This window comes from Balaenoptera borealis (assembly GCF_965194805.1).
Source record: "Balaenoptera borealis genome assembly, chromosome: 13".
Classification (NCBI taxonomy): Eukaryota; Metazoa; Chordata; class Mammalia; order Artiodactyla; family Balaenopteridae; genus Balaenoptera; species Balaenoptera borealis.
The window spans coordinates 97011796-97037714 of NC_138870.1; the positions used below are offsets into that span (position 1 = coordinate 97011796).

The following is a 25919-nucleotide window of genomic DNA, read 5'->3' on the forward strand; positions in this document are numbered from 1 at the left end:
AGCAAGTCAAAGAGGTGTGGGGGGCAGGCAGGGTGGGCAACCCAGGGTCGGCCTTGGATGCCAGTTTCACAAGCTGGGCTGCATCGGAGGGCCATGGACAGCCTCAGAGAGGGGTTTTAAGCAGAGAAGAGGTGTGTTTCGGAAGCTCCCTGCGGCACCATGTGGAGGTATGGCTTGGGGAGGGTTCTGGGGGCAGGAGGCCCAGCAGGAAATGTGTGGTGCGGTCTAGCCTGTCCCCTCCCAGCACCGGGCAAGGCCCTGTCACTTACTCAGGGAGCTGGGTCCACGCAGGCATGTCCTGTGCTCCTTTGGCGTGTATCGCTGACAGTCTCGGAATCTTCTTGACCTCTTCGCCTGCCTGTGGCTGACCTTTGGCTGGTCCGTCTCTCTCAGGCCTGGGAGAGAGTCAGGACAAGGAGGTCATCAGGAGACGCGGCTGATAGGTTTCTGCATGCATCTTGGGCATTTCCTCGTGTCCTGGGGCAGTGTGGGAGCTTGAGGAGTCTTGGGTTTGGCATCGAGACCAGGGCCACCAGAGAGCGACCTTGGAAAGTCCTCACCTGTAACGTGGGATTGGAGTGCCTGGGTTCAGGGCGGACTCGATTTGTGAAAATGGATGTACAAAGGGCCTGCCATCCTGTTCATTCCTCTAGGCACGTGACATCCCTGTCCAGTGGGTGTCGTTACCCCCACTTTAGGTGAGATGCTGAGGCCCAGACAGGTTAACTGGAGCTGCTGGGATTGCAGCCCATGCCTGACTTCCAGGGAGTGGCCCTTGCTTCCTGCTTTGGGGAGTTCCCAGCCACATGGGGAGTCCCACACGGCCACTTGTGCAGAGCTGTTAGGCAGGCTTGAGCCTGGGGAGAAAGAACAAAGGCTGGGGGGGGGGGGAGGGCGGAGAGGAGGAAGAACCAGGAGGAGGAGGGAGGAAAGGGAGAGGGCAGATGGCAGAGCTGGCACGGAGCCACATTTGGCACCTACACCGGAAGAACCAGCTGTCCGGTGGGAGGAGAGGCAGGGCAGAGCGTCAGGAAGTGCCTGGGGCCCGAGGCCTGAGTCCGTGTGTGTTCTGCGCCCACTCCGCCCCTGACAGGTGGTGTGACGTGAGCAAGATGCCAGTGCTCTCTGGGCCCCAGTTTCCCCATCTATCAGATGGGAAAAGGGTAGTCAGATTGGGCTGGTGGTTCCCAGCCTCTCCACCCTCAGCAAATGCTACTCTTGCTCCTAGTGGATTGTAGGTTGGGAACTTCGGGACTGGTCAGTATTTAAAGAAGTGATGTCAAGGACCAGCCTCCCGCACCCCTGATGCTTTGTGGGGGCCTGCAGGGGGAACCTGGGCCCCAGATCCATACTGCAGGAGCAGAACGGTGTCAGCTGGAGCCGGCAGGGTGGCCCGTGCCCCTGTGTTTCTGGGGAAGCCCTCCCTTCCTGGAGGGAGTCGTGCTCACCCCCACCTCTGCTTGAGAAGATGGTGTGGGGGGAGGGGGACGGCGGGGAAGGGGTGGCTAGGACAGTCCCAGGCTGTCAGGCCCAGACTATTCAGAAAGCCATCACCTAGGGACCCCAACCGTCCCGGCTCCTCAAATGACTCAGGGTCCAGGGGTCAAGAGGACATGGTCTTCCCCAAATCTTGGCCCCCGCTCTGAACATCCCTGACACCTTTTGTCAGTTGCACTGTAACCTGGCCTCCCCACCCCCAGACCCTGCTTCCCCAGCAGCCTTCTCAGTGGGGGCTGTTCTTTGCCTCATGCCCTCCCTCCGCTGGGCCTGGAGATGGGACACGGTCCTCCCGGCTCCTGAGGCTGCTTCCAGACCATTCTCCCCCAGCTGTGAATCTCATCGCAGCCCTGGACCAGCCACTCCCCTCATTGCAGGCCAGCCCCAGGTCACTTCCCCTGTCCCTCAGCACCGTCCCGCCTTCCGTCCTGCTTCCCGTAGTTCCTGCTTCCGTGATCCTTCTCACAGCCTGGCCTCTCATTTCCTGGGCCCCCAGCCTCCCACAGGCTTGTCCTCCCTGCCTCAGCCACTCTCGCTGGGTGTACCCTGGGCTTGGCCCTCGTTCCTGGCGAGAACTCAGGTGTCCGCCTCTCCCCAGCCCTCCTGTGGTTCCAGCGCTCTGCCTCGCGCACGGTCCTTAGCCTGGGACCCTCCCTCTGTGCACCGGCCCTCACCCCATCCTCCCCGTCCCCCTCTCCAGCTTGGGCTCCCTGGTGGTCTCACCCACCTGCTCCCGGCTCTGGCCCTCCTGCATCTCTGCGCTCACCTGGCAAAGCCCTGCTTGCATCTGCCCTTGGCCTCCTCACACCCGCCCCTCCCCCAGGCTCTCTCCTGTTCTGGTGGCCAGGCCAGCCTCGCAGGGTCCACCAGGGGCACCCTCTCACCTGCTCGAGGTCTCAGATGCCCTCCTTCCCTTCTTCCCTCCCTCCCTCCGCCCTTGCCTCCATCCTCCACTCTGGCTCTTTCCCATCAGCTTACAAATGTGAGTTCTTCCCACCCCCTTGCCCGTGCCTCTGGTCTTGCAGAAGATTTGTCTATGGTCACTGTCTCTGGTGTTTCTCCCCCGGTTTTCTCTCACTTGCGCCCTGCTCAGGCTCTCGCCCTCACCTCTCCATCTTGTCAAGATCATCCGTGACCTTCACGTTGCCAAATCCTGTGGCCAATTGTTATTAATGGCTCTCACGGCCGCATCTGGCGCAGTGAGGGGTTCGTACGTCCTCCCGTTGGTTCCGACAGCCGCAGGACTGTCGCCTTCTCTTTAATGTGCCTGGTCTTTGCGAGACTCACAGTCTAGTGGCGGGAAAAGTGGCTGAGAAACCACTTAAAATATGGAGGTGAGCATAAGCCCTAGAGTGAGGGAACGCTCACTCAGGCTCACTCGGGCTCGGGACAGGTGGGAGGGATGGGGCCAGCCAGGCGGAGAGGGGGGACATTCCAAGCAGAAGGGGCAGCACGGGTGAAGGCCAAGGCCAAGGCGGAGAGGCGCGGCAGGGCGGTGATGAGAGGCTGCTGCCCCCCCCCCCCACGCCCCATGGGCTGTAAGCTCTGAGGGGCAGGGACCGTGTCTGTCAGGTCACTGTCGTATCCCCAGTGCCAGACGGCACCTGGCATCTTGTCATGGCTCACACGTGGGTGAATGAGGCCGGGAATTGCAGTGCTCTGTCCTCCTCCGTCCACCCACCGTCCCCATTCAAGTCTCCAGTCTTCAGGCCTGGGTCTCAGTTTCCCCGTTTCTAAGGAGGCTCCCTGCTCTCCTGGTGTTTGTGCAGCCACAGGAGGGAGAAGACAGGGGAGCCTTCAGATCACCGGCTCGAGCGAGTCTCAGTGCCGCGGGCCCCTGCCCGCAAGCCCACTCCCCACCCCCACTGCGCAGAGCACACGGAGACAGCTTGCGGGAAGATTACGGCCTAATCCGCAGCAGGTCCCTGCTTCCGAGGCTGCAGAGGTGGTGGCCGGGCCGGGCCTGGGAGGAGAGAAGGGAGCCCGCCTGCCCCGCCCCCGCCCTGCGGCTCTGCACGAGGCTCTTGAGGAAGCCGAGTGCCCCCCCCCCCCCCGTGCCCGTCACGCGCCCCTGCGTTGGCTTCGGCCCTTTCCCTCACGTGACCCAGGGAGAGGCAGGGCCCGTTCCCGTGAAGGGGGGCCCTTGCAGCCTGATTCATCCCTCAAACGCTCGGCTGCCCGTTTCCTGGTCCACTCTTTCCGTGGGGCCCAGGAGGCCGGTTGAGGACTTCATGGGGATGCCGGCAGGAAGGCGGGGAAGGCGGGCTCAGCTCGTGCCGATGGAGAGGACGTGGCAGCCCTCTGTTACGGAGTGAGCTCCCTGTGGTCAGAGGTGTGCAAGCCAAGGATGCTGAGGAGAGAATATAGTCTTTCTCCCAATTCTCGTGCTGCCTGTGCCTCTGCCCATCTATCAGGCTTGCTGTTCACTCACCTTGAAGCCTTTCCTGACCCTACCTCTGGGTCTGGAGTGGAGACATACACCCAACAACTGAACCAAAAAATAAGAAAAAAATATGTAATGAGATTATCAAGAAAATAAATGGGGGTATTGGAGAATATTGGGAGTCAGGTCCGGAGAGCTTCTCTGAGGAGGTGGCTTGCATTGAGATTTGGATGTTGAGAAGGAACCAGCAGGAGCCAGCCTGGAAGATCTGGGGAACTCTAGGCATCCCAGGTAGAGGGAACAGCGGGTGCCAAGGCCCTGAGGCAGGAATGAGCTTAGGAGGGAGCGAGAGGAGAGTGGCAGGAGAGGAGGGTGAGAGGAAGGCAGGAACCCCGGGGGTTGGGGTGGGGAGGCGGATTTCACCATGCGGGTGCTGGTGAGTGGGATGCAGCAGGGGGTGACACGATCTGACTTAGGTTTAAAGAGATCTTTTCAGCCCCAGTGAAGTGGATGGTGCAGGGGCGTGGGAGTGGCACAAAGAGGCTGGGAAGCTGCTGTCATCGCTTAGCAAGAGGTGATGGTGGCCTGGACCGGCACGGGGGCGGGGGCGGGGGGCTGCATGGAGGAAATTGAGTGTTGTTTGGGGGAGGATGAAGAAATAGACCCAAGTGCCAGGTTGGATGGGGTTCAAGGACGCACCCACTCTGGGGTCTGAGCAGCTGAGTGGGGGCCAGTGTGCAGATGGATGAGGGGCTGGAGGTCACTGGGGGCGGGGAGAGACCAGAGGTGAGACCAGCAGCCCGTCGTCGTCGTCTTCGGGGCTGGACTTTATCCTCAGCCCCAGGAGGGACTGGTGAGAGTGGGGGGAGTGGTGAGCGCCCCCTGGCGCCCGTCTGGAGATGGGTTGGAGGAGGCGGGAGGGGAGACTGTCCTGAGTCAGGCAAGCAACACTGTGGCCTGGAAGGGGACAGTAGCCGATGCCGCGAAGTGGAGAGCCGGCGAGCGGGTCCGCTGGCCGCCTGCAGCGTGAGGCAGGGACCGGGGACTCCTCCCAGCCCCCCGTCTTGGGAACAGATGTCCCTGTACAGGGTGAGGTAGAAGGTGCCGTCCGGAGCTGGCAGGACCAGAGGGTCGTGGGCTCCCGACCTCATCTCTTGACAGCTTGTCTGGGGGAAGACTCAGCAGGTGCCTAAGGATGTTTAAAGCCAGGCCTCTGGGAAGTTCCCTGAGAACAGCAGGAACCTCTGTCCCCACCTGCCCCCGACGCTGGCTGGGCCCAGCTGTCCCTGGAGCCCGAGTTAGCCTGATGCCCGGCCCTGGCCCAGGCACAGCCTGCCAGCTCTCTGGGAGGATGTGGAGAAAAGTGGGCCGGGCCCCTCCTGCACTGTGGGATGGTGACAGGCTCGGCACAGCAGCTGTCTCTCCTGGGTCTCGTGCTGGTCCTAGAGTCTGGGATCTGGAAGTCATTCCTCCACGGGGAGGCAGCTGAAGGTCGAGGTTTGGCTCACATTCTGGAATGGGGCTGGACCGGGGGCAGGCCTGGGCAGGAGGCCCAGCACCATGCTTACCTGCCCCGGGTCGTCCGGCTGTGGGCTGCCCAGAGACCTGGCCTTGTGGAACCTCAGCTGCCCTCTTCTGGAGTGGGCTAAGTAAGCCTGCTTTGTGGGGGTGGGCGTTTTGTTATTGTTTGTTTATTTATTGAAGTGTAGTTGAGTTTTACAATGCTAGTTCCTGGTGTACAGCAGAGTGATTCAGTTATACATATAGGTGTATATATATATTTTTTCAGATTCTTTTCCATTATAGGTTATTACAAGATACTGAATATAGTTCCCTGTGCTGTACAGTAGGACCTTGTTTATCTATTTTGTGCATAGTAGTGTGTATCTCCTAATCTATGGGGTGTTTTTAGGTTTAATTTTTTCCTTAGAGGTTTTGATGAGGATTAAATGAGATGATTTTTGTCAAGCCCTCCCAGTGGGTGCAGGGCCCCTGCAGAGGCTGTGGGCTGGCTCAGGGTCGGGGGTGAGGGTGGGCCGGGGGGGGACAGACCAGTGGATGAATCCCAAGCAGGAGTATGTGCAGGGTTAGGGGGGGCGAGAGTGACTGGGAAGGAGGGTGTCCCAGGAGGCAGCTGCAAGTCACCACCTCCCAACAGGGTTTTGAAGGGTGGGAAGGAGTTCGTTCCTATTTGAAAGATGAAGAAGGTGGGGAAAGGCATTCTGGGAGGTGGGAACAGCTAGGGCGAAATTATCAAACAGCCTGTGGCTTTGCTAATGCTGGCCCCCTAGGATGGTTGAGTCATCGGGTGGGAGAGGGAGAGATGTGAGGCCAGGGCAGGGTCTGGCAGTTCTGGGGTCTCTGTTTCTGTGTGTCTCTGAATCCAGGAGCCTGAGATGCTGAGATTTCCTTCGATTTGTTTTTCTGAGTTTGAGATAGCTCTGCTCTAAGTGCCATCTGGAATCTGTTTTTTTAAGACTCAGGATTGGATTATAAAGACGGTGAAAAAAAGAGTGTTGCCCCGGTTTACCTTGGTGCATTTTTTTTTTTTTTTTAAACATTTTTCTCTAGTGCAAGGGAGGGAGGTTGTTTTTCCTGTGCCTGCCTGTGACCAGTGGCCCCCCTGAGTACCTCCCGAGGCCCTCGCCCTCCATCCTCTCCTGTTTCCCGGCTGCTGGTTGTGCCTCCGCAGACCTGTCTCCGGCCCCCGCAGCAGATCTGCTCGCTGGGGTGAGCTTTTCCCTCCCATGCCTCTGCCACTGCGGCCAGCGTAGAATTTCACTGTGGTTTAATTTCCGGTTCTCTGGTGGCTGCTCTGCGTGCTCCCTGCCGTCCCTGCCGATCCGGCCTTAGCAAGTCACCGCAGAGGCCGCCCGACACAGGGTACCGGCCTCGCATTTTTGTCAATACTCCATCCACCCTTAAACAGCCGTGGGACCTGGGCAGTTCCCTGGACGTGGGTAAAATGAGAATAAGGACCTGGACCTTGTGGAGTGAAGAGCGTGTGTTTCAGTCACATCGTGGGTCTTGAGGGAGTCCCCGTTCCTCCTGCCTTGGACGGTGGAACAGAAACCTGGGGCCTGGGCCTGCTTTTGGGAGGCTCCCTCCCACTCGGGGTGGGGAGACTGCAGCTAAATGGAGGAGTTAACCTGGGGCCCAGAGGGTCCTGCGGGGGGTGTGGTGAGACTGCAAGGGCCTTGTTGTGTGGCCTTGGCAACGCTTCTTCCCCTCCTCTGGGCTCAGTTTCTCCATCTGTAGACTCTCAGCCTGGTCCAGGGGTGGCTCCCTGCCCTGGCCCAGCCCTGCAGCCTGCGGGGGACATGGCACGACACCTCTGTTCCCAGTTCTCACCCAGCCCAGCCCCTCCCCGACCTGCTCGTGCTCTTCCCCTGCTCCCCGCAGCAGGCCAGTGTCTGCAGATGCTGGTGGCTTTACCTCCAAAGGACATTCAGCCCCCACTACTTCACCCCATCCCGCGGCCCATGCCAGCCCCGCCCCCTTGTCCCTCACCTGGGCGCTGATTAGCCCCGCTGATCTCCCTGCTTTCACCCTCGCCCCACAGTCTTTTCTCCACCATGAGCAGGGTGAGTCTTCTTAAACCTAAGTCAGATCAATCACTCACCTGCTGTTAACCCCAAAGTGACTCCTGAGCTCAGCCTTGCCCTGCAGGCCCTGGGGGCCGGCCCCTGCCTGCCTCGGTGACCTCCCCATGCTCACTGTGCTCCAGCCACACCCTGTGCACCTCCTCGAGGCACCAAGCTTATTTGCGCCCCAGGGCCTTTGCACTTGCGGTTACTTCTCCCTGGAACGTCTCTCCCCAACATCTGCATGGCTCTGCCTTTCTGCATATGGGCATCTGCTCAAAGGTCACTACATCGGTGACCGCCATTCACCCAGTCTGTCTCCTCCTGCCCTGCTTGATGCTTCTTCGGGACACTTGTCCGGACTTCTGTACATGTTTCTCAGCTGTTTGTCTTCCTGATGAGAACAGGGACCTTGCCCCCTCAGCCTCTCGCACAGGGCCTGGCACATACTGGGTGCTTAGAAATACTGTCAAATGAATGAACAACGGATAGGAAGCCCCAGTTCTCTGGCCTCCGAGATGCGGCCTCCCAGGCCCCGGAGGCAGGGGGCCCTGTGACTGCAGAGCGGTCAGCTCCCTGGGTAGCGCATGCCCAGCAGAGGGGCAGCTCACCCCACCCCCACCCAACATAATCAGAAAAGTTAGTTATAGCCCAGCACCTACTGCGTGGTAGAAAGAATATTACAGAAAGAAAACAGTGGAAAGGGCCGGGGGTGTGAGGTGGGCAAGTAGGTGGCTGGTGGGAAGTAGAGGGAAGGGAGGCCCCGGGAGAGGCGGGCAGAGCGGGTACTTAGAGGACCTTGACCACCAGCCCTAGAAGCTTGGATTGTGTCCAGAAGGCCCAGGGCCGGGGATTGGGGGCGGGGGCACTTAGGTGACCTTCGTGCTGCAGGGTGGGGACCATGATCCATAGACCCAGATCGCGTTGCTCCTGTGGCTTCTCACTGCATTTAATCCGATGTCCCCGTGGCCCACCAGGCCCTGCCCTCCCTGCCGCTTCCTGCCCCATTGCCTCTCCAGCCCCAGCTCCCTGGTCCCTGCTCCAGCCGCGCTCCTTCCCTCACCTTCAGCCTTTGCCCCTTCTGTTCCTGTGCCTGAAACACGCTTCCCCTGATCTGTGCAGGGCTGGCTCCTTCTTGGCCCAGCTCAGAAATCACTGCTCAGGGCTCCCTTCCCTGACCACTGCCACCTCTTCCCAGCACCTGCCACCATGGGTCATTGCCTCCATTATCTATTCCACTTGTTTAGTGTCAGTCTGGCATTTGTTGGATGCTTACTCTGCATCACGTGCTCTTCCTTACACGTAGGACCTCGTTTATTCCTCACAGAATGTCAGTGGTTTAGGTGCTATTGTTGTTGGGAACTGAGACTCAGAGAGGCTAAGGCCAAGGTCACCCCGCTAGACAAGGGGCCTGGCTCGGATTCAGCAAGCCCGGGTAATCTGACCCAGGCTCTCGCCCCCTCACTCCTGTCCCTCCAGACGGTCAGCTCCCCGACAGCAGGGGCTCCACGGACGCGGTCCCCCTTGACGCCCCCTCCCAGCACAGTGCAAGGCACTGAGAAGCCTGTGACCTGTGATGAATGCCTGACCGAGGCCCAAGTCTGCAGGAGGGAGCCGTGGGCGGAGAGGAGGGCGGGGAGCTCGGGGCCTGAAGGACTGGCCGCAGGGAGCTGGCACGCCAGCTCTGCCGGTTCCGTGGCCCCGCCAGGTCCCTCGGAAGCTGTTTTGATCTTGCTGCTTCCTCTCTTGGGGACACGTCCTCACCAGCACTTTCCTCCTGGCCTCTCTGAGGACTCGCTGCTCCTCTCCGCCAAGAGGGCCCGTCTTAATGGTTCCTCCTCTGCTGTCCCCAAAGCCCCCACCCCTCCACTCAGCCTGCTTTAGGGAAGGGGTCCAGCCTTGTTCCAGCCCCCAGGGAGCGTGTCTGTTAGGAGGTGCTGCTCCAGAGGGCCTTCCTGGTGCTCTGCCTTCTCTCCCAGGGCCTCTGGAGAAAGGAGTTCACCCTTAACTAAGTCCTGACTGCTGTGCTCTGTGTACTTGTGTGTAATTCTCCCATCAGCCCTGGAGGGAAGGTTACTTTCCACAGAGGACCAATCTGAGGCTCAGAGAGGTTAAGTCGTTTGTCTGAGGCCACACAGCATGAGCAGCAGGCCTGGGATTTGAGTCCAGCAGGTCTGTGTGACTCCTCAGCGTCTGAAGTCTCTGTCTAATGAAGAGGCTGTTCCATTTTGCTGGATTGGTGACGTCTGATGACATTGGGACTGGGCTTCAGATTCCCAACCTGGCAGTTTTCTGGTAGGAGCCTTGGACTTGTCTTGGTGCACAGGCCCAAGGGGCTGTGTGAGTGGCGGTCCCTGGAGTTGTGCAGTGCACGGCCCAGGCAGCTGGCTGTCAGAGCCCGCCTTTGTCTCCCAGTGGCGTCTGCGTTGCTTGTCTGGGCTGTCAGTAGCCCAGGGGTCCCTTTGACAATTGCTTTGAAGTCTGGACTTCGTGCCTCTCCCCTCCTGTGCCCCTGAATGCCAGACTTGCCGTTCCAGTCCCACGGCCTGTTCCTGTCACACTGATGCTTTCCTACTGATCCCCTGGGTCTCTGGAAATAAAGGGTCACGCCTGCTTCAGGGCCCACCTCCTGAGGCTGAGAGCTTGGTCAGGTGGAAGAGAGCGTAGGGCTGAGATTCAAGAGACCTGGGTTCAAGTTCAGCCTGTACCCTGACAACAGTGTCACCTTCTCTTTCTGAGCCTCAGTTTTCCTTCTCTGTCAATTGGGGGCAGTACGAATTGCCCTTGCTGCTCCATGCGGAGATTGTGAAGATACAGAGCCTGTGACCGGGCAGAGCTGCGTGCCAGGAGGCCTGCACTGGTCTGCAGATTGAGGTGACATGTACATTTCCAAATCAGGATTGGCAAATGTGTGGCTCACAGGCCACCACTGCCCATTTCGGTGCCCGTGGCTGAACCAGGACACAGCCCCACCCCCAATCCTTTCTCTTTTTTTTGAATTGCAGAAAAATTCATATTACCCACAATAAACCATTTTAAAGTATACAGTTCAGTGGCATTTAGTGGATTCACAATGTTGTGCAACTACCACCTGTCTAGTTTCAAAACTTTTTCATCACCCCATAAATACCCCCCATACCCATTAAGTAATCACTCCTCATTCTTCCCTCCCCCAGCCCCTGGTAACCTCTAGTCTGCTTTCTGTCTCTGTTTTGCCTATTCTGGGTATGATACATAAAAGAAATCATAATACTGACCTTTCGTGTCTGGGCTTCTTTCACTTCTTTCTTCACCTGTTTTAAGGTTCATCCAGTTGCAGCATATATCAGAACTCTGCCCCTTTTTATGGCTGAATACTATTCCATTGTATGGATGTGCCATAGCTTACTTCTCCATTCATCCATTGAAGGACATTTGGGTCAGAATCCTTGTTAACACACAGTGTCATGAACCAGTGGTCTCCAAACCTTAGTTCATGCCGTCCTTCAGGAAAAATTTTTGAATCAGTCCTCCCATTAAATGTAAATTTGAAACCCACGGACCTATGGTCAGTTAATCTATGACATAGGAGGCAAGAATATACAGTGGAGAAAAGACAGTCTCTTCAGTAAGTGGTGCTGGGAAAACTGGACAGCTACATGTAAAAGAATAAAATCAGAGTGTTCTCTAACACCATATACAAAAATAAACTCAAAATGGATTAAAGACCTAAATGTAAGACTGGAAACCGTAAAGCTCCTAGAGGAAAACATAGGCAGAACACTCTTTGACATAAATCATAGCAGTATTTTTTTGGATTTATCTCCTAAAGCAAAGGAAATAAAGGCAAAAATAAACAAATGAGACCTAATTAAACTTAAAACCTTTTGCACAGCAAAGGAAACATGAACAAAACAAAAAGACAACCCTACTGAATGGGAGAAAATATTTGCAAATGATATGGCTGATAAGAGGTTAATATCCAACATATATAAACAGCTCATACAACTCAACGTCAAAAAAACAACCTGATTAAAAAATAGAAGACCTGAATAGACATTTTTCCAGAGAGGAAATGCAGATGGCCAGCAGGCACATAAAAAATGCTCACCATCGCTAATCGTCAGGGAAATGCAAATCAAAACAAAAATGAGATCTCATGTCACACCTGTCAGAACGGTTATCATCAGAAAGAACACAGGGACTTCCCTGGTGGTCCAGTGGGTAAGACTTCGCACTCCCAATGCAGGGGGCCCGGGTTTTATCCCTGGTCAGGGAACTAGATCCTGCATGCATGCTGCAACTAAGAGTCCAAATGCCGCAACTAAAGATCCCGCATGCTGCAATGAAGACCCGGTGCAGCCAAAATAAATAAATAAATATTTTTGAAAAAAGAACACAAATAACAAATGTTGACGAGGATGTGGAGGAAAGGGAACCCTCATACACTGTTGGGGGGAATGTAAATTGGTGCAGCCACTGTGGAAAACCGTATGGAGGTTTCTCAAAAAACTAAAAATAGAACTACCATATGACCCAGCAATTCCACTCCTGGACATATATCTGAAAAAAACAAAAAACACCGAGTTGAAAAGATACATGCACCCCAATGTTCATGCATTATTTACAGTTGCCAAGAAATGGAAGCAACCTAAGTGTCCATCAACAGATGAATGGATAAAGAAGATGTGGTAAATATTGTATATATATACAATGGAGTACTTACTCAACCATAAAAAAGAATGAAATTTTGCCATTGCAGCAACATGGGTGGACTTGGAGGGTATTATGCTAAGTGAAATAAGTCAGACAGAGAGAGACAAGTACTGTATATCACTTATATGTGGAATCTAAAAAACACAACAAACTAGTGAATATAACAAAAAGGAAGCAGACTCACAGATATAGAGAACAAACTAGTGGTTACTAGTGGGGAGGGGCAATATAGCGGTAGGGGATTAAGAGGTACAAACTATTACGTATAAAATAAGCTACAAGGATTTATTGTACAACAAGGGACTATAGCCAATATTTTATAACTATAAATGGAATGTAACCTTTAAAAATTGTGAATCACTATACTGTATACTTGTAACTTATATAATATTGTACATCAACTATACTTCAATAAAAAATGTGGATTTGTTTTATATATATTACTCCTACACTAATATATCCAGTACATTATAAAACCCATGTAAAGTGTAGACATCTTAAAAAGATACAATTTAAAAAATGATGCTTCTTATATTTTTTCTCACACCTGCGCTGGGGTCACTTCCCATCCTAGGTGTTAGCTAAGGACGAAAATGTGTCTGGCTCATATTGAAATTCTAGTTCCTTATTGTAGAAAAATTGGAAAGCAAAGTGAAGTGGAAAATGGACAATAAACCCTCTGCAGCCTGCACCTCAAGTTCACTGTAGGCCACATCTGAGGTTGTTTTCCTGTTTGTTTGTTTGTCAGTTGGGTCTGGACCTCCTCGTAATCATAGTTTCCGGGGAGGTGAGAGGTAGGAGGAAAAAGCAGGAACTTCAGAGTCAGGTCCCTGGGTTTAAAGCCAGCTCTGCCACGTACCAGCTGTGTGACTCTGGGCACATTAACCAATACCTACACCTTCCCTGCCTCATCTGCAAAACGCCGATGATGCTGATTGTATTCGTTAGCTGCTGCTATGTAACAAGACACCCCAAAATGTAGTGGCTTAAAACAACAAACATTTGTTACTCACAGTTTCTGTGGCCAGGAATCTGCTTAGCGAGGTGCCACTGCCTCTCATAGCATGGTGTCAGCCAGGGCTGCGGTCTCATCTGAAGGCTGAGGAAGGATCCATTGTCAAGCTCACTTACATGGTGCTGGCAGGACTCGTTCCCTGTGGGCCGCGGGGCTCAGTTCCCTGCTGGCTGTTGACTGGAGGCCTCTCTCAGGTCCATGCTGCGTGTGTTTCTCCATAAGGCCGCTGAAAACCTGGCAGCTGCTTCCATCAGAGCAAGCAAGTGAGAGGGGTCAAGAGAGGGTGAGCACAATGGAGGCTGGGTCTTTGTAACCTCCTCGCACAAGTGACATCCCGTCACTTTTTGCCATATTCTGTTTGTTTAGAAGCAAATCGCTAGGCTCAGCCCACAGTGTAGGGGAAGGAGATTGCACAAATGCGTGAATACCAGGAGGTGGGGTCTTAGGGGACCACCTCTGCTGGCTGCCAGCCCAGCTGAAGTAGACCTGTCTTGGAAGTTGTTGGGGGCACTTAAGGAGGTAACACATGTTACACTTGGGGTCCTGCAAGTAATTGACCTGTTGCTCTGTAACTGACAGGGTTGTGACTGTTGTATTCTTTTCATTTATCATTCTTTCCACTTGTCAGGGCCTGGGCAACAGAGAAGGGTGGGACCAAGGACAGGGCCTGAGACCCCAGAACAGCCCGTGGCTCTGCAGAGCAGAGGAGAGCACAGAATGGGGCTGGGCACGTGCCCACATCCGGAGGAATCAGCTGGGGGCTTCCTGGCTTGGCAGTTCACCACCCAGAGGGCTGAGACCTCTTCTTCTGGGAGGCCAGGTCCAGTCCTAGAGGAACTGTGGTATCAGGGCCCAGGAAGACCTCTCAGCACCTGGCTGGAAGGGGAGCGGGGCCACATCTGTGGTCGGAGGGTCCTCAGTGCCTGCAGCTGAAGAAGAAAGCGATTGACCCCGCCTGTGCTGTGTGACCCCAAGCAAGTTCCCCTCCCTCTCTGGGCCTGCCCTCTGAAATGCCTGCTTAACACCGGCCCTGTGGCTGTTTGGGGTGAAGAGGGCTCACAGAGAGGCAGGCAGCAGGCCGAGGGGGTTGGCAGCCCTCCCCTCCCCTGGGGCTGGTACTGGGAGGGGTCTCACGCCTGCCCCTCCCCCGCCACCGCAGGTGTTCTCCATCGTGGTGTTCGCCTCCATCGTGAATGAGGGCTATCTCAACAGCCCCTCGGAGAGCGAAGAGTTTTGCATCTACAACCGCAACCCCAATGCCTGCGGCTACGGCGTGACCGTGGGCGTGCTTGCCTTCCTCACCTGCCTGCTCTACCTGGCCCTGGACGTGTACTTCCCACAGATCAGCAGTGTCAAGGACCGTAAGAAGGCCGTCCTATCCGACATCGGCGTCTCGGGTGAGCCCCCATCCCAGTGGGCACCCCCCAACCCCAGCACAACAGAGTCCACAGGGGGCTGTCCCGGCCGTGGTCCTGCTCATCCTCATGCACACCTGGGAGGCGGCTGCCACTCTTCTCCCTATTTTCCAGATGGGGAAACTGAGGTGCAGGCGGGTGAAGGGACAGACTTGGGGTCACAGGGCTGGCAGCAGGGAAGGGTGGGACCAGGGCTGGGCCTGAGACCCCAGAACAGCCCACAGCTCATGCGGGGAGGGGAGCACAACGACCAGAGGAGTCCCCTCTTCTTTCAGTGGCCTCTTCTGGCCCCCTCCCTGGTGGAGCCCCGTGAGAAGTAAGCAAGGCGATGGCTGAAGGCCCTGGCACACAGTAGGTACCCCGGGAGGGTCAGGACCTGGAGCTGGGGAGCTGCCGTGACCTGCCACTCTTGCCCTTCAGTAAGGGCCTTTGGCAGAAGTACCCTGGCCTCTGTCCCCATGAGTTCTGAGAGACTGATTGGAGGGTGCTTGGGTTTGGTGTCACTGGCCTAGGGTTGTGGTCTCAGGTGTCTGGCTGGGACCTCCCCCCACTTCCTGGCCCCAGGACTCTCAGGATGTGCCTGGCTTGCAGGCAGTGAGGCCCAGGGTCCCTTAGACTTGAAGGAACTAGAATGACATGAGTGGTTCTCAAACTGTGTTCCATGGAGCCCCAGGGTTCCCCAGCAGTGCCTCTGGGAGGGGCTGGGCTCTAGGCACCACCCCCAGCACACACGCTTTTTATCCTGAGCAGCTCTGGACTTCTATGGATAGACTGTGGGCATCCAGAGATCTTGTTGCCACAAGACTCGCACCACTAAACTCCCCAGACCTCGGCTCTCAAAGGGCCCCTCACTAACCTCGGGGCTTTGTGAGGCTGCAGACACATTAATGGTTGAGACTCAGACTGGCTGGCCCCAGCGTCCCCTCATCATCCCCTGCCCAATTCTCTGGGAGGCTGCAGTCAGGCGCGGGGTTGGGTGGACGCTCCTCCCAGAGAGCTGCAGGCCTCAGGGTGGACCATGGGTCAGTCAGGGATTCAGCCAGGAAATCTGTGTTGGCTGAGGTTAGGGAAACGCCGGCCGAGGCTGACTGACTTTTCTCTGTCTCTCCTTCCCTCTGTCTCTCCCTCCCTCTCACTGCCTGGCCCTCCCTGGATCTGCTCCCGGCCTGGCTGGTTCCTTTCTGTGGTCTCTGTCCCGCTCTGCATCTGACCGGCCTCTCTGTTCTCGCCTGCACCTTCCCTGTGCTCTCCCCACTCTGACTCCCACCTCCTCTCCCTTTGGGGGTGGGGGAACATGGGAGACGTGCTCTTGAACCTCCCCTGTTCCTCGGTTTCCAATTTCCTCCCTATTCGCCCTCTCTCCCCATGCGGGCGTTCCGCCTGGCCCCGTGCACACCCCAGCCTTCTGGGCCTTCCTCTGGTTCGTGGGCTTCTGCTACCTGGCCAACCAGTGGCAGGTCTCCAAGCCCAAGGACAACCCGCTGAACGAAGGGACAGACGCGGCCCGGGCTGCCATCGCCTTCTCCTTCTTCTCCATCTTCACGTGGGTGAGTACACCGCCCACCCAGCCCGCACTCACCGGCCCCAGCCGGGCTTCTGGGCTGGTGGCCTTTGAACATGGCCATGGACTCTGTTCTGCTTCCCTCCTCAATGCTCATGGCGGGGCTGCTCCTTGAGGAAGGAGACTGTCCAGGAAAGACAGTCAGGTGGTGGTGGCGGACCCTGGCTTTGGTGCAGAGCACCATTCCTGTGGTAATGGACTCCCCTCCCGACCACTCCAATAGTTGGGTGGTAGGTATTAACTGTCCCCTTTTACAGATGACAAAGCTGAGGCCTAGATGGGAAGATAAGGCCTTGAGATTCAAGGCTAGGAAGGAGCCCAAGCTGAGAGTCAGGAGACCTGGGTCAAATCGTGGGGCTGCCTCTTAATTTTCTGGGCCTCTGTCTTCCCATCTGTAAAATGGAGAGATTGGATTTGCTGTGGGGTGTGTCACAAACACAGATGGCCACGGGGCAGGCAGGATGTGAGAAGGCGTGAGTGGACCGGGTGGCATGTGCACACCATCCTAAAAGGGTACCCTCTGCCCGGCCCCTGTTCTGAGCAGTAATGGGGACCCACAGAGGCCAGGTCTTCCTCTTTTCCCAGGGAGCCCAGAAGTCTGAATTTCTATGAGAAATCTGATCTTTATGTGTTAGCAATTTGTTCAAGTTTAAAAAAATACGTTGTGTGGGTCCAAAAAAGCATGTCTCTGGGCCCCACTGGCCAGAGGCCACCCCTTTGCAGGCTCTAGACCGAGTGGTCTTGAACACCCATCAGCGTGACAGCAAGGCTGGTCCTTCTTTCCCACTGGTTCCAGGTCCTCTCGATTTATTTTTTCTTCTCTCGTCTTCCTCCTGCAGATATCTGGGGTTATATAGGCTCTGTTCCCCCATCCCAAGGGCTCTCGCCTCCCCTCTGACAGTGCCCCCCGGCCCACAGCCCCCTTCCCTCCAGACCTTCCAGCTGTCCTGGCCCCTCCTGTGAAGCCTTGCTGCAGCCAGCCTTCCCTGTCCCCCCTGCCCTCCTGGGCCTGTCCTAGACTTCTTCCTTTTTTGTGGGCTCCTGGCTATCCCTTTTCTCTTGGAGGCGGGGCTTGCAGAGGAGGAGTGGATGATTGGACACCAGGATTTCCAGGGGTCGGTCTGAAAGCCTGACTGACAGGTGCCCACCAGCCCACTGAAGTCAGCCTCCCTGCTGGCACCTCTGCCTCTCCCTGTTCTTCCCCGCTGGCCTCACCCCTGCTCTCTCCTGGCAGAGCCTGACCGCAGCCTTGGCCGTGCGGAGATTCAAGGACCTTACCTTCCAGGAGGAATACAGCACGCTGTTTCCCACCTCAGCGCAGCCGTAGGCCCGCCCGGCTTCCAGAGGCAGGGAGCCCTAATCATGCCCAGTGGCAAGGTTGGGGGGCAGCCCACTTCCTGGACCGGCCGAGATACCAGGGCGTGCAGGGCGGTGGAAAGCTGGCTAGAGGGGCCAGTTAAGACTCACCACTCGCTCACCGCCTCCTTTGTTTATTCTTCATGTGTCCGTTCATTCAGTAAACATTTATTGAGCAACTGTTCTGTGCCTAGTGATGAATCAGATGTGGTCCCTGGCCCCAGGAGCCCACAGCCTGGGGAGGGGAAGACAGACAAACCGAAACCTCCCCCAAATGTGCTGCACAGGCTGTAGAAGGGCCGGAGGTGGCTCCACACGTGGGCTGTCAGGGTGCCGAGCTGTGGGCTGAGAGCCCGTCCCATGGCTGCAACATGAAGGCCGATTTTCCAGTCCCCATGGAGGCTGGCTGCCAAGGGGGGTCTGGCCCAGGACATCAGAGGACTCATGGTCTGGCTCTGCTCTCGTGTGCTTTGTGACCCTGGACAGACCTGTGCACCTCTCTGAGCCTCAGTCTACTTCCCTGGACTGAGGAGTGATAATGGACCAACCTCTCAGGGCTGTTGCACAGATGAAACAAAGCTTGGCACAGGGCTTGGCACAGAGATGCTCAATAAATGTAGGTTCTTTTGTTCATTCATTCATTCATTCTCTCCAAGGAGTCAAGGACACCTTCATAATCTCTACTTTGGGAGTGACTCCCGTGTGGTGACTCCCTGTTCTTCCAAAGGACCTTGGCCCCCATTTCTACACAGGTTCCCTCCGCTGCCCTGGAGTACAAACTGGCCCCCAGGGCAAAGCACTGCACGGTGGAAGTGCCACAGAGAGTGCGCCTTCTCTGAAGAAGCAGCGCCAGGTGGACCACCAGGTCCCTGGGCTCTGAACAGAACTCCCAGCCTCACCTCTGCACCCCAGTCCAGCGGGGGCCCACACCCCTCCATGGCTCCTGTCTGGGGCTCTTTGAACTGGCTGGCTAAGGGAGGCCTTGACTCAGTGGGGATGGAGGAGTGACCACAGACATCGCACTAGGTGCCTGCAGCTGGAGGCCCCTCCCTGGAAGGGTCTGCAGAGATCATCTGCGCCAGCCCTCTGCCTCCGTGCAGACACCCGTGGAGCCCGGGAGCTGTGGGAGGACCAGGTCTGCAGAAGTTCCTCTCAGGGACTCATTCATTCATTCATTCATTCATTCATTCCCCGTGTGCTCTTGTGGGCTCACTGATGGCTCAAGGGTGCTGACAACGTGGCCGGTACCCCAGGGGGGACTTTCCACCCCCCTGCTTCTCCAGGCTCCTGCATCCGAGCACCCTCGCAGCCAGGACCTCGTACCAACATAGTGGAAAATACAGGAGGGCCACTCCTAACTTCCTCAGCCCACCTCCTTGAGGCCTGGTCTGCCTTTCCCAGGCCCCTGGCCCTTTGCCCCCTGCCTCTCACCCACTGACCCTTTTGGGTTCCTGGTTGACTTAGTGCCTTGTCAGCAGGCTGATCAAAAGGAAGGAGGTGGGGAGGGCCGTGGCCTGGGAAGGGGCAGGACCCCTGTGTTCAGGTCTGGGTTCCGGCACTGCCTGCCATGAGGCCACCCTTTTCTAGGCCTCAGTCTTCCCAGCCCCAAAACAAGGGTATGTAGAACATTAGCATTTTCTCATCACAGGCAGATGACCTGGATTGGGAAGGTCTCTGGAGAAGGCTTTCAGTGTAAACCTATAAACTTCGTCGTTTAATGACAGATTTAATTGATTCCCTAGCTTCATGTGATCAGTGTCGTTGTCCTTAATAACAATGTAACTGCTTTTACTGGAAAAGAATTTCCCGCCTATGCATTTATGCGGTAGACAAGTCTTTCCCAACTGGGTCCTATGAAAAAAGGGCTTCAGTGGTTGGATAAGGTTGGCAAATGTTGCTTGCCATAGTTTTCCCCTTGGGGATCCCAGCATACATTAGTTAAAGCTCTGACAAGTCCTGTAGTCTTCTATTTAACTCAGTTTCCCAAACTTGTTTGGTGAAGCATTTCAGTTAGAATTAGGTTCAGCGACAAATGACCGAAATCACAAATGACAGTGGTTTAAGCAAAGTCTAAGTCTGGGAAGACAGTCCAGGGCTGGCATAGTGGCTCCAGAAGTCTTTAGTGACCCAGCCCTCGTCCATCCCTACAATTTGGCTCATGGACCTCATGGTCCATTATGACAACTAGAGCGCCCACTATCACACCTGCATTCCAGGCATCAGGTCAAAGGGTGGGACAAAGAACTTGGGGGTGACCCATTGGCTAGAACTTAGTGATATGGCTATGCCTAACTGCAAGAGAGACAGAATATCTTTTAGGAGATGCCGACATTTCTCTGTCCCACCAAAAACTTTTTTCTCCATTCCATCTAACTCCCTAAGAACACATTTTGAGAAGGATGCTGTGGGCCTTGGGGGCATTTTAACACTCCAAAATGAAGACTCTAGAATTTTTGTTGACCCAGAGTGACCTCTGGGATTAGGGGACATAGGGCAGGTAATTTCCGAAGTTCTTTCTGGCTAGAGAGTGTGGTTCTGGGCTGGCTGCAAGGACAGCCTTCCTTCCTCCCCAGTCAAACTTGGTTTTATCTTCTGTGTTTTGAGGATATTTAACCCTCTATTGCCCGTGTCCTGTGGACTAACCTCTTCTAACCCAGTGCTCTTGTCTGTCTCTCCCCTAACCATCCCCTCCCGCCTGTCCTTGTCCCCGCCGACCCCTGTCCCCAGGCGGGCCAGGCTGTGCTGGCCTTCCAGAGGTACCAGATTGGCGCAGACTCGGCCCTCTTCTCCCAGGACTACATGGACCCCAGCCAGGACTCCAGCATGCCTTACGCCCCCTACGTGGAGCCCAGCACCGGGCCAGACCCCGCCGGCATGGGTGGCACCTACCAGCAGCCGGCCAGCGCCTTTGAGCCCGAGCCCCAGGGCTACCAGTCACAGGGCTACTGAGCCACAGTGACCGCCTGCCCCCCGCCTGCCTATGACCTGCTCCAGCTGCCCCCTGCTCCCTCCCTTCACACCCGGCCCCCTTCTCCCTCCCAGGCTGCCCTGGCCGGTCCCTCCAGGTGGTTCCACTGAGGTCCAGGGCAGCTCGGGTGGGATGGGGCAGTGAGGTGTTGGGGGGGTATCCACATGTGTGTGCAGGTGTGTCCAGCAGGGCCCTGGGGTGTTTGCATTCATTCCTTGTGTCTTTGAGCGTTTGTTGAGCACCTACTGTATATCAGGCCTGTGCTTGGCATGAGTGCTGAAAGACAAATGGTCCCTGGAAATGGGGAAGAGGAGATGTGGAGGAGGCCCTACTGGTACCAGAAGTAGGAATGGAGAGAAAGCTAGCCTGGGAGGATGCTGGGAAGGTTTGGCTGCAGGGTGTGAGCACCCACAGGACACCGGGGGCTGTCACCTGCTAGGAGTGATACAACCGCCCTGCTAGGAGTGTTGGCCTGTCTCCATTTTATGGCTGAGGAAACTGAGGCCTGGAGAGGTCAAGGTCACTCGCCCAGGGTCACTCAGGCAGCCAGTGATAGAGATGGGGCCAAGCCCAGGCCCCCTGACTGCAGAGCACCTGCTGTCCCCTGGCCTCCCCACCATCCCCCCTCCCCGAGCCGGGGGCTCCACTGCTCAGTGCTACCGTCACTCTGGGAGGCCTTGGAGACCTCAGCCCATGAGACACCCTGATTCTGCTGCAAGCCAGGGGCCTGCTCTGCCCCGACTGTTCCCCCCAGTGGGACAGCCCTGCCTCCAGGCCCCTCTCCCCACATCCCGCCAGCCCCTCCCCTGGCCGCCTCCCAGGGCGGGAGAGCCGAGAGGGCGGGCCTGGCTCCCGTGTGCCGCTCCATGCTGCGCGTATCCCGCCAGGAGCTCCCGCACGCCTCTGTGGCCTCCCGACTGACCGCTGTCCCTGCCTCTAGGAGGGGCTCGCTATGTCCCCGCCAGGGGCCGAGTGAACAAGGAGGCCTGGATGGGGAGCACCTCGCCCAAGGTTACAGTGAGTGAGTGGCAGGGCTGGGCTTGCTACCTGGTCTTCTTGGTCCCAGCTACCCAGCAGGTGCCCCGTTCCCTGCCCTTGTGACCTCCCAGGAAACAGAACTGATCTGGGACACTGTGTCATCTTTCCTCATTCGGGGTCAGCCAGGGGCCCAGGGGCTGGGACAGCCAAGCCAAAGCCTTCCAGAAGGCCTGCCAAACGGCTGGTCTCCCTATGGGAAGACAGGGGCTCTAGACGCAGCAAGGCCAGGCTGCAAGCTGCTGCCGTGGGACAAACTGTCCTCAAGATGAACGGTGAGAGCCCCTGGGGCGGGGCGTGGAAGGCTCTGGGAGGACACAGGCTGTAGGGGAGAGGGTGGCAGGTGTCCTCAAAGGCACAGGGAGGGTTGTGGGGGACAGGGAGGGACTTTTACACAACGTGGGCTCCCCACTGAGCCCTAAGGGTTGGGGAGGCCTTGAAGAGGGGAGAGGTGTGGGGAGACCTGGGGCCCAGCGTCCACCAGTCAGTGCCTCGGGAAGCAGGGCACTGGGATTGCAGGTCAGCACGGTGCTGGGTGTTCCCACCACCAGCCCCCACGAGAACCCTAAGGGGCAGGTAATATTTGTTCACTTGCCTGTTGATTCAGCAGTTATGGGGCATCTGTGCTGGGAATACAGAGGGTGGGGTCCCTGCCCTCAAGGAACTGACAGTCGTCAGAGATGAGCATTAAACCGACAGCTGTACCCAGGGTCCATTACAGGGGTGAGGCGCTATGCGAGTGCGTGACGGGCTGCGGCTCCCCAGGGAGGGGCCCTGAGGATGGGCAGCAGTTAGCTTGGCAATGAGGGAAGGAGAGGGAATTTCCTAGGCAGAGAAGTAGCATCATTGTCTCCACTTAAGGGGAAACTGGCGCTCAGCACGTGAATTAGCAGTGGAGCATGGATCAGGTCTGGTCAAGTCCTCCCAAGGGGCAGCGGTGACAGGAGAGGACCCCAGACAGCCGAGTGACAGCTGCTTGTTGCTGACTTCAATTTTCCACATCTGGGGAAGGGGCTGTATCTATGGTTCTCTCCCCCTGGGTGGCCCAAGTGGGGACAGGATGGGGCTCTGGTATCTGCCAGGTTGAGCAGTGGAACTGGTACCAGACCAGAGGTTTGCGAAAAAGGTAAGGGTGGGAGTGGGTGTGTTTCTGGCAGAGAGAAGTTCTGTGCCCACATAGGATTCTACAAGAAGTCCTCTCCCTCACCCACTCCCCACCAAAAACTTCCCTTGCTGATGGGCACCAGGAGACCCCAGGATGCTGCCCATCTCTTCCCCTGGGCACCGACCAGCTGCTGGTGATGCTGGGCTAGAGGGCAGGGTACCATCTAAACTTTACCCGGTTGCTGGGTGTTTATTACAGACTCTACCTGCCACCCCAGAATGGGAAAATTTACAAGGCCCTGCCAGGAGTAGGGGCTGCTGAATCATCTCACTGAGCATTCCCCCCCTAGTCCTGGGGTGCTGCCCATACAGGGTCCCGTGGTCAGGCTGTGCTGCAATGGGGGTGAGGAACAGGAGCAGAGATTTGGAGGGTGGGATTTGATTGAGACCCAGGGCTCCTGACTCCCCTACTGAGTGGTTGGTGGGGAAGCCCTGCTCCTTCTGTTGGCTGAGGACAGCCCCCTGGGGGCCCCAAGCTTAGAGCCTGTGCTCACAGGCCAGCTGTATCCCCTTTTCCCTCCCTGCTGCCCCCCTCTGCCTCTCCCTTGCTTCCAAGCCCTTCCTTGGAGAAGGGCACCCCTGCAGTCCGGCCTTGCTGAGTTTGGGGTCCCTCCTCCCATCAAGCACAAGAGAGGGCCAAGGAAAACTGGGTTCCACACAAGTTTAGAGCTGCAAGGACACTTAGGGGTGGTAGAGTCTGGGCCAGGAAGACAGTGACTTGTCCAAAGTCAAGCACAGAGCTAGAGGCTCGGGATCCAGGTCTCCTGCCTCTGAGTTGACACTGATCCTGCTGCATCACAGGCATCTGCCTGGGTGTGGCTCCCGGTCCACCTGGGTGTGTAACAACTGAGGGACTAACTCCCAGGGTACTGGTATCTGCTCCCCACTCCACCCTTCCCTGGTGGTTCTTGATCTTCAAAGACTGTTGGGGGTCCCAGGCTTCCCCCATGTAACCAAGAGCCCCCGTGTTACCCCTCGGGAGCCCCCAACCTTGGCCCAAGACCCCTTTGATTCTCTAAGGATCACAAAGGGGGAGCACCCCTCCCAAGAGTTTGTGGGAGGATGGACTTGTCCATCTGTCTCCCAGCGCTGCCCCTTGATGTGACGCTCCCCATCCCCTGGTGCCCACAGCCCTTGTCTGGGTGCCCTGGCCCTTCCCGCAGCGTTACTGCCTGTGTATAGTATAAATATATATATTTTCTATATATAAGATGTATAATATAAGGCTCCACAAATATATCTCTGTGCGTGTGTGTGTGCAGTGAATGGCAGTCCCCATCCTGGGCCCCCACTCTGGACTCCCCCACCACCTGGTTAAGTCTCTCAAGAGTGAATCCAGTGGCCCCGTGGCACCCTCCTCTATGACATCCGTCCATTTGTGGTGAACCAAGTGAAGGTGGTGACTTCTGGTGACATAGTAATAAAGTGAAGACTCCAAACCCACCAGTGGATTGCAGAGTGTCACAGTGTTTTTTTGTTCTTGGTGAGTGTGGCTTGGCATTTGCCCATCCCCTCCGTCTCCCCTGACCTGGAACATGCTTTATTTGTTCATTAATGTTTAGTAAAAAGTAAAGTCATTACAGATGAAGCCAATGCCCCCCAGCTTTACATGTGTGCATGCACGCACAACCCATCGCCACTCCCTTTCCTGGTCCCTTCCCCAACCACCAGAGGCAGCCCAGATTAGCTTGGCCTCATTCCTTCCAGACCATTCCCATGCTCTTACATACACATGTTTGCAGGGCGCTGTTTTTAAAGTTAGTGGCCCTCAGCTGGCACAGTATTTATTCAGACTCTATAAAGTGCCAGACACTGTGCTGGGCCCTAGGAGTTCAACACTGAACCAGGTAGACACCCCTGCCCTTGCAGAGGTGGTCTTCCAGCAGGGGAGATGGACGTTAAACCAACATGCAAGCAAAAATCTCAACTGTGTGAAGTGCTGAGAGAGTGTCAGAAGATGCGGTTTAGACCTGGGCCCCTCTGAGCAGATGACCCTTAACTTGAGCTGTCTAGGATGAGCAGGGGTTCGCTGGCAAGAAGGCGGGCTGGTGAGCATTCTGGAGAGGAACTAAAACGCCGTCCCATCTGGGGAAGAGCTTGAGAGTGGCGGACACAGGAGAGAATGCGGAGGGTACTCGAGTTGCACGGCGCAGGGTCTTGAGGCCTGCGTAGGGGTTTGGTTCAGAGCAAGTGTGTGGAACCCAGTGAAGAGCGAGTGACCGTTCCAGTGTGTTCTTTAAAAAGACCACTCCGGTGGTGAGATGGCAGTCGAGGTTGCTGCTCAGTGTTCATACAGGAAGGTCACCATGGCGATGAGAAGAGTGGAAGAAGTTTGACGGAGGAGCAGATCAGTAACTGATGGACTGAGTAAAGAGGGGTGAGGTAGGTGTGACAACCGCTCCCAAGTACTGGAAGTGCTGGAGGTCAGGCTGGCGGGGAGGAGCAGGTGAGCTCGGCTCTCAGTATGGACCCGTCAGTTACGGTGCTGGCCACGCCCACTCCCCTGCTCCCTGCGAACTCCACAGTAGTCCCGGCCTGGGAAATAACCTCTAGGCCTCTGATTGGACAGAGGTGAACACCTGATCCACGGGCCGCCCCTTCAGAGGCCGATGGGTCCCAGGGCCTTGGCGCCATGGCTGTTATAAAGCACCGCCCCCGCTATGACTAAGCCAATCAGATTGCTCCCCTCGGCGATGGAGCAGAGGGACTGGTCAATCAGGAGTGGGCGGAGACTCAGGAAGAGGCGCGAGTTCCAGGAGAAAGCGGAGAACCGCGGGTTTCAGCCTACCCAGGTTCTGTCCTGCTTTGCTTTAAGGAGGCCTGAGGGCCGCAACTGCTCGCAATCAGAAGAGCCCCACCACCCCTGGAAGGCCCGCCCTTGAGGCTGCTGTCCCCCCACCCCCAGCCCGGCGTGAGGAAGCGTACCCCTGGGACACAGTGGGGCCGGGCTCCAAGCCGCTAGCTTCTGCTTGACCCCGGGGCTCACCTGTAACAGCCTTTCCCCTCAGTTTTCAAGAAGATTAATGGAATTGTGATCACTTAGTAGTCACACCGTCCTCTATTTGCACTTTCTGTCCTCGTCATCATTATTCAGGTATTCCCTCCACTCTTTACAGTTACCAAAGCACTTGTCACATATTGCCAAAGGACTTCAAAAATTGACAGCGAAGGACTCAGATCTGCCATCTGGGATGGGGGTGGGGGAGCGATTCAGAAGAATGTGTCTCAGGTTGAGAAGAGTGTCCT

At 56.4% G+C, this 25919-nt stretch overlaps 1 protein-coding gene and 1 long non-coding RNA gene across 5 annotated transcripts in view; one reads left to right on the forward strand and one right to left on the reverse strand.

Annotated features, from left to right (window-relative positions):
• LOC309610243 overlaps positions 1-14327 on the reverse strand; it is a 32748-nt gene extending 18421 nt beyond the window's left edge. Inside the window, exons 1-2 of one of the 3 annotated variants that reach the window (XR_014233789.1) lie at positions 2605-14327; positions 270-395 (exon numbers count right to left, since the gene is read on the reverse strand). This is a non-coding gene — a long non-coding RNA (uncharacterized lncRNA). Of the gene's footprint in view, positions 1-269 lie in introns of all 3 variants that reach the window. The other 2 variants (XR_014233790.1, XR_014233794.1) reach the window with 2 other exon arrangements.
• The window catches only part of SYNGR1 (synaptogyrin 1), a 28888-nt gene extending 4769 nt beyond the window's left edge, over positions 1-24119 (forward strand). The window contains exons 2-4 of one of the 2 annotated variants that reach the window (XM_082352823.1): positions 14334-14571; positions 15991-16136; positions 20234-24119. In XM_082352823.1, coding sequence (XP_082208949.1) covers positions 14334-14571; positions 15991-16136; positions 20234-20455 — 606 coding nt within the window. In that variant the 3' untranslated portion in view covers positions 20456-24119. Of the gene's footprint in view, positions 1-14333; positions 14572-15990; positions 16137-17384; positions 17686-20233 lie in introns of those variants that run through there. The other variant, XM_082352824.1, reaches the window with a different exon arrangement.
• The last annotated feature ends 1800 nt before the right edge of the window (positions 24120-25919 follow it).